The 16,282-nt window shown below is 35.9% G+C and overlaps 1 protein-coding gene across 2 annotated transcripts in view; it reads right to left on the reverse strand.

Moving 5' to 3' along the window:
• The window catches only part of LOC103769579 (cAMP-dependent protein kinase catalytic subunit beta), a 34,095-nt gene that overhangs the window by 9,420 nt on the left and 8,393 nt on the right, over nucleotides 1-16,282 (reverse strand). Inside the window, exons 1-6 of one of the 2 annotated variants that reach the window (XM_008936804.1) lie at nucleotides 12,593-12,602; nucleotides 7,488-7,549; nucleotides 6,405-6,533; nucleotides 2,776-2,874; nucleotides 1,745-1,827; nucleotides 1,161-1,287 (exon numbers count right to left, since the gene is read on the reverse strand). In XM_008936804.1, the coding sequence (XP_008935052.1) occupies nucleotides 1,161-1,287; nucleotides 1,745-1,827; nucleotides 2,776-2,874; nucleotides 6,405-6,533; nucleotides 7,488-7,549; nucleotides 12,593-12,602 (510 nt within the window). Of the gene's footprint in view, nucleotides 1-1,160; nucleotides 1,288-1,744; nucleotides 1,828-2,775; nucleotides 2,875-6,404; nucleotides 6,534-7,487; nucleotides 7,550-12,592; nucleotides 12,603-16,282 lie in introns of those variants that run through there. The other variant, XM_008936795.1, reaches the window with a different exon arrangement.

Raw genomic sequence — 16,282 nt, forward strand, 5'->3', positions numbered from 1 at the left:
GTCAGCAAAGAATCATTTCTGTGTTTGTGAATGCCATCAGTCTACATAAGAAGAGTATACTGCAGACATGGGGCAAACAGTGATGGCTTTAAAATTAGAAAAGAAAATTAATGGAGTTTCTAAACAAAATTTTAGTTGGAGCTGCAGTATCAACATATGAATGCAAAACCTCCCTCTCTGTTGGGAAGCAGAAGTGAAGCAACCACACATGGGAAGAGTGGCTGCTGCATCCTTTATCAATCTGCAGTTTGCCCACCACCACAAACCCACAGTTGCATACAGAGGGTTGCCAATTCTGCAGTAATTCCATTCACAGCTTTACATTAATGATGGTCCTCAATCACACTAGTAGAACCTAGATTTCTCCATCTAGTTTTATTTTATTCTCCATGCAAAATTACTTCAGTTATAAACAGGATAAGATATGAATCTTTTCCACTCAAACATTTTTATTATGTATTCTCCTGTTAGATTCTGCTATGGCGAATACAGTGAGGAAAGAACAGCTTCTATAAGTTTAAGGACTCAAAAGCATTGCAGAATGCTCATTCCTGTATATCACCTTCCCATTTGCCATTCAGACTAAAAACATAAGAGCCAAAAGGAATATGAGATGCAGTGAGAGGCTGTGGTAAAACCCAAGTTGTCATTTGCAGCGCTGCAATTCTGATCTGATCTCAGCTCAGCTCAGCTCTTACTCCAAATGTGCTGAGAAGGTTAGGACTCTCCAAGGGTGGAATTAATCTGAAATTAAGTCTATCTTGTTGGTGTTGACATCTAAGCTGAATATCTTAAACTACTTATACAGACAATGCAGAGAACCAGACATTTTAGGGCATCTTTCATCTTGTTCTAGCGCAGATGTATAAAATAGGTCAGATGAACAGAGCCATATAATCACCTACTTCTCACCACAGACCTCAAGAGAAATCTCAACAACTTGCTCAACTGCAGACAGCTCCATTGTGCGTACTCAATTTTAGAGGAAGTACAGTCCAGTGGCTTTAACCATTACTAAACATAGGGCATTTTAATGCTCTCTGAACACATGCTAATATAATCAGCTTCAGACCATTTATTCTAAACACATTTGCTAGAATTATCTAACCCTACCCCATAAGACAAGATTCCACTCCCTAAATATATGAAGAATGTCATACCTGGATGTATCCTTGCTGATCAATTAAAAGATTTTCAGGCTTTAGATCTCTGTAGATGAGGTCTAATGAATGGAGGTACTCAAATGTTAGCACTATCTGAGCTGCATAAAACCGTGCATGTGGTTCACTGTGAAGAATTAAAAGAATATTAAGTACCCCAATGCTATGGGTAAGATAACAGAAACAACCATGTAACTGCCAGGGATAGACAAATTAAGGATTTTTAACTGGTTCTTTTACTGTGTAACAAGAAAAAACAAAGCAAACAGCAAACGTTTTAGAAGTTCAGAGGTTACACTAAATTTTACTTCTAGAAACCATCATCGATTTTGGCAACAACATGCATAGGAATTCCAAGTATCTGTCATGCACAGATCACAAATGCCTGTGTTAGCTAACTGAAAAATAAGAAATAAGTACAAATTTTTCATTGCATGACTAGTTTATGTCCACTGAAAGAGGGGTAAACTAAATGCACTTACCCCTTTCAGGATTTTTTTCTGTTACTAACAGATTTTATAAACTCCTCTTCCCAAATGAGTTACATAAGCCTTTTAAAGGAATAATGCCATTAATACCCTTACCTGAACCTTCCGATTCTTCTTAGATGTGAAAACATTTCACCACCAGGAACATACTCCATTACCATGTATAAATTAGAATTGTCCTAAAGAAGTTAACACACAAAAATACATTAGGCATACCATAGTTTCTACAATGCCAAGATATAGTGTATTTAATCAAGGAATGAAAAGGAAAAATTGTAGCCACCCAATGACCTTAACAAATATAAAGTAGTACAGGTAGAAGTGCTTGAAAGAGCGCAGACACACGTGACAAAAGGAACACCATATGTCCCAAGTAATCTATTTTGAACTCTATTTGATTAAAAGTAATTAGTGAGTTCCTGACACAGAATGGTAAGTGACATGAAGGAAGAGAGGATAAGATGCCTACTGCAAGACAAGACTTTGCACTCTTAAATTTCAGAATTGACAGCCTGAGATATTCTCATCTCCCACAGCCCCAGCCCTGAACCTCAAAACTGTAAAGGTTAAGGTAGAATGTGTTTGTTAATTTTAAATGGTATTTTGGGAAGAAAAAAAAAAAAAAATATAGATATAGGACACATGTCACTCTATAAATTAGGAAACTACACAATTTCTTTGCAGACTAACACATACAGACATGAAATTAGAAGCTAACCTCAAAGTTCTTTCCTTCATGGCTAAGATTGTCATTAAGACCTGTCTCATATTAGTACAGAATTACATCCTTTGGTTTCTATTAAAGATACAATGAGGCCTAAAAGCTTCCTGCTGTACAAAACTATTTTTCCCCCAAAATGAGGGAATTGTATAAGAGTTTAATTTATTTTCATTTTTATTTATTTGGCAATATCTTTTCAGTCACCACTCGGTGAATTCGGGTGTGTGCAAGTGGGCACACAAGTGCAGTAACTCCTTCTCAAGACCTGACAACAGTGCCAAGTGAAGGGTCTTTGAAAACAACACTACTTAAACTACTGTACTGTAAAATTTAGATGTTTTAATATCTGAAGTTTGAGCACACACTTCCCTGAAGCCTAAACAACTACTTTCAAAATAATGATTACCTTAAAAGAATACTCCAGTTTTACAAGGAAAGGAAAGTTCACCGCTTGTAATATTCTCTTCTCATTCAGTGTGTGTTCTATTTGCTTCAGTTTCACGACCTAGGGAAGAAAAAAACAATCTTCAGTTAAAGTATGACAGTTTATAGTCATTGATAAATTTTTCAGTGTAAAACAATTACCTGAAAGCAAGCTTGTAATTTTGCAGGTAATGAAAAAACCTTATGGATTACTAGTGCAATAACAGTGCTGAGAAAGGATTTAAAAGTCTAATGACATTTTAAAGAGTAATACTAATGAAATATGGTTTGCAGGTAACTAAAGAAATAGTGTTTCTTATTACATGCTAAGCATAGGAATCAGTAAGGAAAAACATCTTATGTTTTTGTAAGAATTGCTTGTGTTTGCAATGGAGATACTTCTGCAGCAAGATAACAGCTCAATAAAACCCATTTGATCTTTAGATCCCTTGCTAGGAAAGGCAAGAAATTGTGTCAGACATTTAATTATGCATTTTGTTTTCTGTAAGCAGCAGTAGACCGATTTATTTTATATAGCTCAAACATTAGTGAGAAGACTAAGGGGAATACAAATTCAAGATTTCCATTCTTATAAACAACAGTTATTTCTGCCAGATCTTTCCATGAGTTTTGCTTTCCTATTTAGCCAATTGCTTAGCAAAAGTATTTACAAAATTAAATGCTACCTTTTTTTTTTGGAATCTACTATAATGTTAAGCTGCCAACAAGGCAGCAAGTGGCAGATTTCTGGGCCTTGCTCTCCCTCAGGAGTTAACAACTGGTTTCCTTGTGTTAAACCCCAATATTGCATAATTATTCCTTCCATTTCACTTAAACTCTGTTGCACAATTGATCTATAGCTGATCTTGAGAATGGCATGATTTCTAAGTAAAGTTACTTTTTTCCCCCAGAGGAAATGTGCAAGAGTGATCAAAACAAGGACACTGACTGAAACTCTTTAATTTTTAGATGCAAATGGTAGCACTTATAGTTTTAATGTCATACAAAAAAAAAAAAAAAAGCAAGTTAAAAATATCAAATCTCTTTGGAATCACAGATCTTTAGGGACGAAATAGAAGTTTTTGCTCAAATCAGCTCATTTGTGGAAGTGTCACCTCCACTCCTGAAAAGCCATACTGGAATTATCTTGGCAATCAAAGCAAGCAAGCTAAGGTTTTAGTTTGATATTATCAAGTGTTTAGCTGCAATGTTAAGACAAGATTTTCCCACCCTTTCCTGCATCTTCTGCTGGTTAGATACTAGAGGGTGATGGCAGCAACCCCACAGGCTGAAGCTGCTGGTTAACACTTTATAATATCAGAGTGGAGCCTCAGATTAACACGATTTTGCTTACAGTTAAACTCGAGCTGAGGGCATGTCCAAAAATAGTTTCCTGTAGATCAAACGGTAGGTGGTAATGGCAAATTCTCCAACAGCTTGTTTGAGTCTGAGCTTTTGTTAACAATATTTTCTTTCCAAAACCAATTATATAATGAAAATAGCTTAGCAATGGTATGTTATAGCCTTCTTAAACACCCCCAAACTACTGACAACAACATCTAATACCTTTTTTCTTTTTTTCATATCCCGATGAAACAAGGGACACACAATATGCTTTCTCTTGTTTCAAGTAAAATGTAATGAAAAATTATAGGCAGCCCACACACTGTCTAATTTCAGACATCTGTAAGTTTTCTACAATATATGAAGTGACAGAAATGTGTTCTCCCTAAACCACCTCCTATTTTTTCAATTAATATAAGCTACCAATGTAACACTAATACGTTTCTAAAATATTACATAAATATATAAACATATACATCAAGTTGAAAAAGTATGTATTCCATGAAGGAACACAAAGACTTTTTATTATAGAAAAAACCCTAATTTATTAATAGAATACTGATGCCTGGATACAAACATTTTTAATCCTGTGAATCTTTTATTGCAAGTCCACTGCAATCATTAAAAATGTGAATTTTTGCTTTTACCAGTTAATTTTATAAGCTATAGCTTTCCAATTTATTTTAGACTGAGAGGTAGCAATGAGTTGAATTAACTTTTATTTTTTTTTAAATCCTCAAACTATTTTTGTGGCAGCTTCCTCAAGGAAGATGTAATTTCCTGAACTGCTCCCGTGACAAGGACTCAGTCATTAATGAAAAAGGGTTCAAAGAAAAAAAGAGTTGAAAATCTGAAATTTGTTGATGGTCTCTCCGTGCAGCAGTGGAACACTCATCACGCCCTGTTACAGCAAAGGTCCACAAAGGATGGCTGCTGGCCATACAGTGCTGAGGTAAACTGCCACATGGGTGGTAATGGTCTGGACTGTCTTGCAATTGCACTATGTTGGAATGTCTTTTTCATTTTTAATCTAAAAGAAAATATTGTTATAAAAGGACACTAAATTGTAAAAAACCTGAGCTGTTCCCACTAAAAAAAATAATGCCAGAATTATAACTAAAAGGTAAGTTTACTTTAGTTTCTTTTTGTCTGACCATTACAAAGCAGTCTTTAATTAAATGACACATTATCAAAGGTCCAACACCCCAAATCACATGTAAAGAATACTGGAAAGACTGGAAACTCAGGGAAAATTATTTGATTATGTCACTGCCATAGTTCCATTATATAAAATTACTTACGAGTGTAACAATGCTTAAGTGCAAGAGTCCACACTGAGGCAACGCTGACTTTCACTTTGTCAGCTGCTGATTGTTAAGTTCTTTTTGCCAGATCAACATTTTCTTAGCAAGATTTTTGTTATACAGGAGCAGTTATGTACAGCGCCTTATAAAGTAAGAAGAGTTCTTATATTGAGGACCTTTGAGTCTACTAATCTAAATAATGTACTTCTGAAAATCTTGCCAAAACCATTAAACACTAACGGTATCGATAAATTCCTTTAAAATACTTCTTAGCATTCTGGGATTCTGTTTTATTCAACATTTGAACTTGATAAAATGACACTGCTTACTTAATCTAAGAGCAAGAAGCTGTTTAAAAAGTCAGGCTGGAGTTACAATGCAGATTCAGACTACAGCACTGAAGTTTTCAACACAGAAAATGTCTATTGTGTGAGAGCTGTTCTGAGAGACTGCTGTTCTAGCTATGCAGTTGTTACTACAGATGTAACATGATTATTATGTAGTTATACATTTATTAAATATTTCAGAAATACCTCATGCGATCAAGAATGGAAAAGAAATTATTTGTGTAAACAATTAAATTATGGCTCACAAATGAAGATTTTGAGTATTTCCAATCCAAAGAGTCCTCCAGAATTTTTAGCTACCCTGCAAAAACGTACTTTTTATTTAAACTACAACACTACATTTTGTTTTTGCCAAATATATAGGCCACCTCACAAAACCTAAGCAAAGAATTTAACTGACATTTTATTAATGCCTCGGACACTACTTAGAGCCTCTTTAGCCAGCCATTGATGTTACTGGCCATCGTAAGAATTCTACACAAACCCAAAAGCTGACTCTGTTGAGCATTAAATTACCACCAGTATCCAAGTGTGAGGAGCAAAAGCACAGTAAGAGGAACACAGTTTACACCAGTTACCAAATCTTTGTACCACAAAAAACACTGTAAAATACTCACCTTCTGTTTGTCCAGTATCTTCATAGCATAATACTGTTCTGTGGATTTATGTTTCACCATCATAACTCTCCCAAATGATCCTGTTCCAAGGGTTTTTTGCCTCTCAAAATCATCTAGGCCAGCGGTATTCTACATGTACAAGGATACATTATTATTTACAATCTAACACCCAAAGACAATTTTAATGGTATGAATTGAATTAATTTATGGAAAAATATTGAGAAAAATTACATTTATCAAAGACAACTATAGCAAAGTATACTGTTGTTATAATTTCATGCCTGTCAGATTTTAATAAGATTTTACATTGCACTCATTAAAACAGAAAAAGACTTAACTGAGTTGTATCAACACTTCTTTAATTTGTCCATACAGATGACACATGCTTAGCAAGAAACGTTTAGCAGTAAACAGATCATGAATTTAACATGCAGCTAAAATAACCACCTCATGCTTCACAGACAGGAATATTAGAACATGCAAAAAATTTCAAGCTCTAGAGACAGTTCCACATGAGAGTTGTTTGCAGACAGTATCACTGAGTAAATTTTCTCAGATATTCATTACCAAAGCATTTCAAATGCTACTTTAAAACCAAAAATGACCCTTCCCCAGAAATCCAAGTTTTCAGGAAGTTCAACTTTTAGAATCTTTCTCTCTAACTCCTTAACCTTCCCCCAAACCCTACGCAGTAGAGATTTACTACAATTAATTCCCCTTAATCTCATGGTGGAAATTATTAACAGGGGAAATTACAGCTGTGACAACGCTTATTGTTATAAAAAGCCAGATGAAATGCACCAATAGATTTTGGGTCTTGTCATGTGGATGGTGTACATAATTCTCAGTAAGAGAAACTGTTGTTCAGTATGAGCATTTTGTCCGTTCGAATCTGGAGAAGACCCGAGAGTCTTTGCTGGTGAACTTTAATGACAAAACTTACATTAAAAATGGAAACTCCTTTAAAAACTGCATTAAACATATTTCTAATTTCAGCATTGCTCATTACAGACTGATAACATGCTGATAACATTATTAAAAAATTCACTAAAGAATGTTATTGAATGCTTAAACAACTGATACCTGAGGGGGGCTTTCCCATTTTCTTAAAAAGTCTTCTTTGGCTTTGGCTAGGAACTCTTTCACTGAAAACACACAAAAAAAGTACATTTTAAATAATGTAATTCATCATAGGTGTGATGGAGATGCTTTGTTAACAAACTTCATTATCAAATTCTTTCTTCAAATTGCAATATGCTATTTTCACCATGTATCAAAGCAAGCACCAATGCCTCTAGAGCTTCTACAGTATCTCCAGGTGATCTCTTAAGTTTTCTGGAGTAACTACATCATTCTACACAGATTACTTAAAACTACACCAGCTCTAATAACTCACAATACTGTAGGCACAAGCAGGCTTTAAGGTGATGTAAAATGTACTTAATTCCATGGGGAAAAAACCACAAACACCTGACATTTATTAAGAGCCATTCCACAAACAGACTTTTTAGCTACTTCTGTTAAGTTACATTTTCTTTCAGTTGATTGAGCGTAAAGTCAATCTCATTGCTTTTTCCCCTCATCACCTTCATTTAAAGGCTGTTTGCAAGCTCAAGGACCAAATGGACAGCGTTACTGCAAGCAAAGACAAAGCACAGGGCTACAACAACACTGCACGTTAGGCATGCCCACGGTCAGAGAACATGTATTTTTAACACTGATTTTCCACTGAAATTGAAGGAATGTTGAATAGCAAAATTCTGGATGACTGTTTAAAATGTGCACCAACATATTTTGTTCAGATCATCTTCCAGCTGTTCTCTTTTTTTTTTTAATACAATTATCAGCCAGATCAATGCAGATTACATAAGGCAGTCAATAAAGGTGAGGTGTTGCACACATTGCTGTGGTTCTGAAAGTCACAGAGTCAAGAACAGCAGCACACTGTTTTGTGTTCTCCAATTCATTTAACCTAATGTCATCTTAATAACTGAATTTTCTGTAATGTAACGTTCTGCCACAAGCAATTTTTACAATTAATCAGTAACGTGCCAAGATGATTCCAGTCAATATCTAGAACATATTTTTTAGCAACTGTATTTTACCTTCTGATGGTCATAACAAGTTAGGTTTATAAGGGGCTGCAAACAATCATCTGATGAATCAGAAGTTTTCTGTAATTTTCTTTTCAGAGAATACTAGTCTCTACACTGAGAACTTTTCAAAAATTCTCTATTTCCAGTATGCTTACAGCAGCAGTACAAACAATAGCAGCCCTGGGGAAGGCTGGTTGTGAATTCTTTTGTTTTACATTTTTTCCTCCTCTCAAGTGTCCTATGGGACTCAACTACCACAAAATACTCCAGGGAGGTTTCTGGCTCCTACTATCACTGGCTCTAATGGAGCAGCAAATTAAATGGAAATGTCATAAAAATTGTCCAAAGTTCTGGCAGACCTCAAGTTTAGAAAAATGTTTGAAGCATGATATCCACCCAGTAATTCTATTTTAAGAGAAACAAGCAATAGTAAAGAGGAGGAACATATTTATTACCTTAACCTTATGGTTAAATAGAGTAAGAAAAAGAGTTTCTATTGAAGGAACTATTTTAAATTGGTATTAAAACTCACAGAGTTAAAAATATTTTAGTAGATAATATGTAAAAATGTTTGACATATTTATCCCATGTGGAAAAAATATTTCTATTGCTTTTAGAATTATGGCAGTTACTTATGTAATTATTTTTAATGATCCTACTTGGAGAAAAGGACAGGATTTCCTGTGGCATGAAATACTTTCTCAACACAAAAAAGGGAAGCTAACAATGTCCAAATTCATGCCTGATAATCCTCCTTCCATTAGGAGAACAGAGATGACTTGACAAAAGTGATGACTACTGAAAATTTTTTTAACACATCAATTTATGTCAAAATAGCATGAACATTATTTTCTCTTAATGAAAAAAACTAAGATGATCATTAAGATTATCAAAATGCTAAGCCTTCAAACTTAAGTGGCTGTAGCTCAGAAATTAAAGTTAACTTTAACACTATATAGCACAACCAAAACATTAATTTGGTTTCCTTTATTAGAATATGTCTTAAATATCCCTTATGATATCTCAGTTGTTCATATAAAGAAATATTTTATATTTCCACATACTCTGCACTAAACTATAAGTACTCAGTATTTTAAAAAAATAATTTACATTTAGTCATCTTGTCTCTGTTCTACTTATGGAATAAAGAATGCTGTTTATAAAAAAAAAATCTCGATTTCTGGAATATCAATAAGCCACAAGATCTCCTTCAGCAAAACTTCCACCTTATTCTACTTTACTTTTGCTCTCTTTTTCCTGGAAAGGAGCACTGAACACATCTTTTCAAAATAAATGCTAAAGGAACTCATTTATCTTAAAATCACTATCTTTTAAAAGTGTTTTAATATTCTGTGGTGCTTTGTATTTGAATTACATTCTCTGCCTAATGAGAAAGTAGGACCAATTGTGCCTTGTTCTCATTTTCACAGGTCACCTGGGCTTCTGCACCACAAGACAATTCAGCAGCTGATTTCAAACAGAATTTAGGCATCTAGAGTATATACACTTCAGTCACTTCTGAAAATAGGACTTGGAATTTAAAGCAGGATAGATACTTTTCAAAAGTATATCTCAATCACAAAACATTGGGTCTTGCTACAGGAGAACATATGTCTACATTTCAAGCACAGAACCAAAATTTACACCAACTGGCCAGTAGTGACCATTGGCATTATTGTGATGATGCAAACAAATAGGTTTGTTAGATGATGACTTAGAGGTTTTTCTCAAGTGCACATTTTTAGCCACCTTACATTGCGACTCTTGTTTGCTTTTCTAGTCTTTAAAGTATTCCTGGCATCTGTGACTTTGGGCACTAATGAAGGAATGAGCATACCAAAAGTCTCTACAGGTTCCCCAAGGGTTTGCAGGAACATTCACCCACACAGATGAGATGATGAAGAGAGGAAAGAAAGAGAAGAAAAAAAAAAAAAAAGAAAGTTTTATGCATTTCCACAACAAACACATAGAAAACACAAATACATTCCACCCTTTCCCCTCCCCACTCCAGAATGGACCCTGTAATAAACCAGCCCTTTCCCACACAGACAGAATGACTCATGCTAAATCACAGAACGTTTAAGCAAAGAAAAGAGGAAAGAGGAAAAAAAAAAAAAAAAAAAGGCAGCTAAATTCAGTAAGAAAAAAGGATGATGCATCACAGAAATAAGCACAGCTTACAAAACTTCAGGAGATCAAGTTGGCATCTTTAATAATCAATCTATCCCAAGACACACACATCCAAGGAACTGTTGCTAACCCAGGTGTATCTATCTTCATTACAGCATGCTGGAACACAATAAAACCTGTAATCCAGTGATATTCCCACTACTTAGCACTTTGTTCCAAAAGACAGCATGTGCAAATTGCACGGCATGTGGTGGATAGCACAGAAATGGCAAGCAGTCTCCAAAACAAGTTCACACTCAAATTTCAGTCCTCTTACCCAACAACAGTAACAGACCCCCTTGAAAACCCTACACTGCACAGCTGAAGCTGCTGTATGCAAACTGGAATGCACATGGGAATCCTGTATAGTCACTACACAAGGATGATTTAATTTTGTAAGACCATGAAAAAAAAAAAAAAAACCAAAGCAAAACAAACAAACAAACAAAAAACCAACAAAAGTCAAACAAACAAAAACAGAAAAAAACACACAACAAAAAACCACTAACCAGGAAAGAGATGTTGATATACAAATTCTCATAAACATTGAAGAGCAAGAATTACTCATATATCGCTAAGCAAAGTGAAGATGAGGATGCAAGGAGCATATGCAAAGCAAACAGACCCTATTCAGACTGGTTGCACTGGTGAAGCAGAAGTTGGAGTGAAGAAAGCTGAAACTAGAAGAGGAAAAGCTGTTGCTCAAGAAAGGAAAGTTCCAGGAGAGAGCAAAGCACAAGTAACAGCACTGGCACCACGAGGGCCACAGCAGTGGTCAAAACAACACCACAGGAATGACACAGCTGAACTGGAGAGGATGCACCAGTGGTCCAGAGATCAGGTAAGCACAAACACACAGTACAAACCCCAGCTCTCTGTGACCAGTGACAGCAATCATTTGCAGGAGAAACAAGTTTTATGCAATGCAAACACCCAAGGTGTATCATAGGCAACCTGAGGAGTTTCAGAGGAAGGTAGTAAAGAAACAGGGTAATGGCTGAGGAGTCACAACAGAAAGACTTCTGTCTGCTGCAGTTCAAACCCTGGTCAGAAGAAATACTACACGATGCACACACAGCTAGACAAGACAGAAGCGATCTCCTTGTGTATTGCAAGTGGTGTGAGACCCGGCTGTACTCAGAACCAAGGCAACGTGGTGAAAAGCAGCAAACTCTGCTGGAAGAGACTTCTTAGGGAAGTGGAACTCAAGATCCAGAGATTCACAGAATCACTATGGTTGGAAAGGTCCTCTAGGATCATCAAGTCCAAAGGTATTTGTAGGTAGGATCTGATCCAAAGGATTCTTAGGTAATATCAGCAAACAAGACACTATTAAAAAAAAAAAAAAACAAACCCAAAACCCAAACAAATGAAAAAAAACCTCTACCACACACAAAACCAAAAAAGACCTGAACCCACCCCAAACAGCAGGATATTGTTATCTAATAGTATATTCACAGAAAGTACATTATTTTTGTTTATCAATTAACTCCTGTATTATAAGTTAGCAAGCTTTTAAAAAAAAAAAAGTAACAAATGGTATGACTATCATAAAGAGTACTCTGTCCTAAAACACAGTTTAGGAGCAAATGAATCGAAGAAAAGCTCCTGAAAAAAATTAAAAGCAGTAGACCCTCTCAGTTGCCAGGGTGAAATGACAGCAGAGGGAAAGGGGTCACAGATGGAGCAGTCCTGAAGAGCTACCATGAATTCCTTTGCCTTTCTCCCACCTCCCACATGCACTGTATTTGTTATGCTTAACCACATCTCCCACAAAAGCCAGCAAGCCAGATTTTTTTTTTTTAATTTTATTTGAGAGGGGGAAGCAGAAAAAAAAAAAAAAGGAAAAGAAGTATTTGGATAGGATTCATGGCAAGAAAGCAAGAACTAAACTGATAAAGACTAAACACTGGGCATCACTACAAACCCCCATCTGCTGCGCTAAATTCCAATCTCTGCTTGGTATTTAAAATGCCCTTTATCAAAATACAATTCAATTTTTGTTCCAAATCTGCAATGTAATTCCTTGAAGGCTGGAATTAAATGGGCTATTTAATTAAATCTCAAATTTTCATTTAATGGAAAATTGAGTATGTGTGAAGAGGTTCTGGTAAATGTATGTATATTTCACTTTTGTAAAACCAGCATTTATAGCCTTAAACATTCTCGAGATGGATACAGATGTCTCAGTGAATCCTGTGGTTATGGTACCAAATTTCAGAAGCAAGTGAAAAACATACGATTCAAGTTCTAAGTCCCATTCTTACATCATTAACCTGTCATCTTAAATTTCTCATTTGATTAGCAGAAATAATATCACATGGCTTACAACAAGATTCCTCTACCCTGGCAAGCGTTTGAAAATCAACAGAACTGAGTGTTAAACATTATTATAGACTCAGAGAAAGTAGTGTGCACACCAGTTAATGTTGAATAACTAGAAAACACTGCAAAACACAAACTAAAATGGTACCATTGAAACAGACTGTCAGCAAGAACAACACACTTTGTTCCTCACCATATGAAAATGGTGGGGGAAAAAAAATTCAATGTGATATAAGCCTGGTACAGAGCAAGTCAGTCGTCTCTTACCACTGCAGTACGACACACTTACTGACCTGTCTTGTGAAAAACTGACCAGCTTTTGTTTCTGCTCTAAGACTTTCAAAAGCACTGAAGTTAGATTAATAAACTCTCTATCAATTTAATATCTCATATATCAAGTTTTTTGACTTTAAAAGCAACGTTTTGATCTCGTATTTCTCTTTAAACACTAATTCTGATAAACAGGTGATGCAGAGCAAACTAACTTACCAGCTGGAATGGGTAAGAGCCTTCCTTCAGCTAAAAAAAAAAAAAATCAAAACAAACAAACCCTCCTCCCCCAAAAAACAACAACAGAAAACCAAACCAACCAAAAACCCCCAACCTAATCCTGCCTTCAAAAAACAAAACATATGGAGCAGTACTGAAAGAGACTGTTTGCTGGAATATAAAGCCCAAAAGTTCTTGGTAAACAAATGAGCACAGAAGAATTATTAACTGGACATAAATTTGCTATTAAAATAGAAGTGCTAATAATCTAACTGTGCACTGTAAACACTTCTGTGGAATACTGGGAAGGACTGGTAAGAAGTGAAAAAAGGCATGGAAAATACAGAGAGAAAGGGAGAGCAACAGGAGAAATACTAAATGAAGGCCAGTTACAGCTGCAGTGCCTAAGAACTAGAAGAGACCACTAGAACCTGATCTTGAGGGGAGCACATTCACGAATTTACAATGTGCGGCAACAGTGAAATACAACTTGTTCTTATCCATTATAACTCAAAACTTGGAACCCAAGCAAAATACTATTTTAATCCTGTCCACAATTTTGAAGTCTTGAGCTAGACAGTATTTTGTCAGTTTTATAAAAGCAAATTTGCAACAGTTAAAAGCTCTGTAAAAATCCCAGCTTTTTTTTTTTTTTCTTTTTTCTTTTATATTTTAGTTTTCAGTGCTACAGGCTATAATTTTAAGCCGTAAATTAAAGCTGAAGTCTTACTTAATGTTCACCTCTTTACTTGGCTGGCTAGACAGCAACAGCCTGCACAAGAGATGTGACAGACTTAGACAAACCAAAACAGGAGCCAGGTTTTCAGCTATCAGAGGTAATACCCATCTTTGTTAAATTCCAAGCAGTAGATACTCCACTGCACACAACTGCCACAGTCTGACTGCCTTCTTTCTCCCATTTTCATTTGAGCTAGTAACATGAATTTTATTTCCAAATCTGATTTTAGTCTTTCCCTGTTATTCTTTTTCTTAAATTTTAAAGTACTGCTCCAAGCAAAGGCAGTGAACTCTGCTGACGCCGTAAGTACAACATAACAGAGATCATTCTGAGGAAACGGGACCAAAGCCAAGTGAGTCATTCAAAATATGAATCCCTAAAATTTTCTTTATAACCCCCAAATTTATAATGTAAATCAGTAAATTTATTGAGTCATAAACACGATTAGGTCTTGTACTAGCTTTGCTCAGCAGAGCTGTACATGTGCATATACCCCGTTCAATCATTTTCCACCAAAAAAAAAAAAATAGATGAAACCTCTGCTTTCTTAACCTAAAGAAGAATCCACGCCAAATGCTCATAAATTTATAAATTAATGTATTTAATTTAAAATATGACTCCTCCATCAGGACACACACAAATAAATGCCCCAAAACCCAAAACATCCAATCAAAACCTATGAGCCAAGCTCGGATTTATTATTCAAACTGTAAATTATTGATTATATGCAAAACTTCCTCAATGCAAACAAGCAGAATAGCTTCACCTGAACATCCAAACAAAGGAAACGACTTAAAGTCCCCTACAGATTCCTGGTTGGTGAGAGCTGTTCCCTCCCTCCAGGTATTTTGGTCCTTCAGGGTGGCACCTTTCTTTCTTGTCCCAGCTCTCCTTTCAAGTTCTTTTCCTGAATTATTAAAGTTGCTTTTCTGCTCCGGTTTTCTAAACTGACCAATTAGAAGTTGCATTCAGTTAAATAGGTTGAAACTAAGCTTTGGCCTAAGGAAAGGAGTGTCGCTCATACCTTCTGCCTGCTGTCAAAGACTTCACTGAAGGGAATTATTCCAGACTGCTGGAGACAACACAGTTGCAAATCTGCTTCTTCTCTTGCAACAGTCCACACGCTTCGAGGCTTGGAAGTCCAGGACACAATAGCTTGATTTGTTAGGCTGCAGTTCAGTGTTCAGAATGGGCTGGTATAAATACAAAAAAAAACCCAGTCCTGTCCTTCCACAGTCACTCCTTCCTGACTGTCTATCACAACCTTCCTTGAAAGTGCAGAAGCGTCCTTGTGGCTGACTGCCAAGCCAGGTCAGGGAATTGGGCCAGATGAAAAAGTAATGGACAGAAGGCAGGGGAGGACACGGGAAGCTAATTTTAATCCACAGCAGCTCCCAGTTCTTTTCATCACATGAATGCTTCTCCTGGAGTGAGGGAAGGGAGAAGTGGGGTGGAAATGGGCAAATACATGGGGCAGGAGAACTGCTGCTCTTCTGAAGGAGTGCCAGTTTGTGCTACTGTAATGTGACCAGTGAAGTATGGCACTGGACTACTAAACAGGCTTCTGAGAAATAAGTCTAAGTTATTAATTTTCAATTATTTCATTATATAAATTAATTCTATAACTTCAAATTTCAAATTAATAAATGATAAGTTTAATATAACTACTTTCAAATTCCATACCTAACATTCCCTACATACAAAATTAGTTCATACATAAAAGGTTATGTAAAAAAAAGTCTTAACATATAAAACCCTCATTTATCATACACTGATGTGCTTTGTGAGCAATTAGGAATTAAACCTCATCTGTGCAGTTTAACCCCCAACAGCTGTAACTCAACTTTATCCAGCAAGTAACCTAAAATGTAGCAACAACCACAGGACCTATAGTGTAAAAGACCACCTTCCCATGTGAAATAATGAGTATTACTTCACAAAGGAAACTGAAAACTGTGTGAAAATTGTGAATATTCAAAAATCTCTTGTTTCCACAGTGCATATATTTCCATGGTTACCATGAAGGGGCAAAAAAAAAAAGGGGGGGGGGGGGGGGAAAC

This window comes from Merops nubicus, unplaced genomic scaffold, assembly GCF_000691845.1.
Source record: "Merops nubicus isolate BGI_N331 unplaced genomic scaffold, ASM69184v1 scaffold9680, whole genome shotgun sequence".
In the NCBI taxonomy this organism is placed as follows: domain Eukaryota; kingdom Metazoa; phylum Chordata; class Aves; order Coraciiformes; family Meropidae; genus Merops; species Merops nubicus.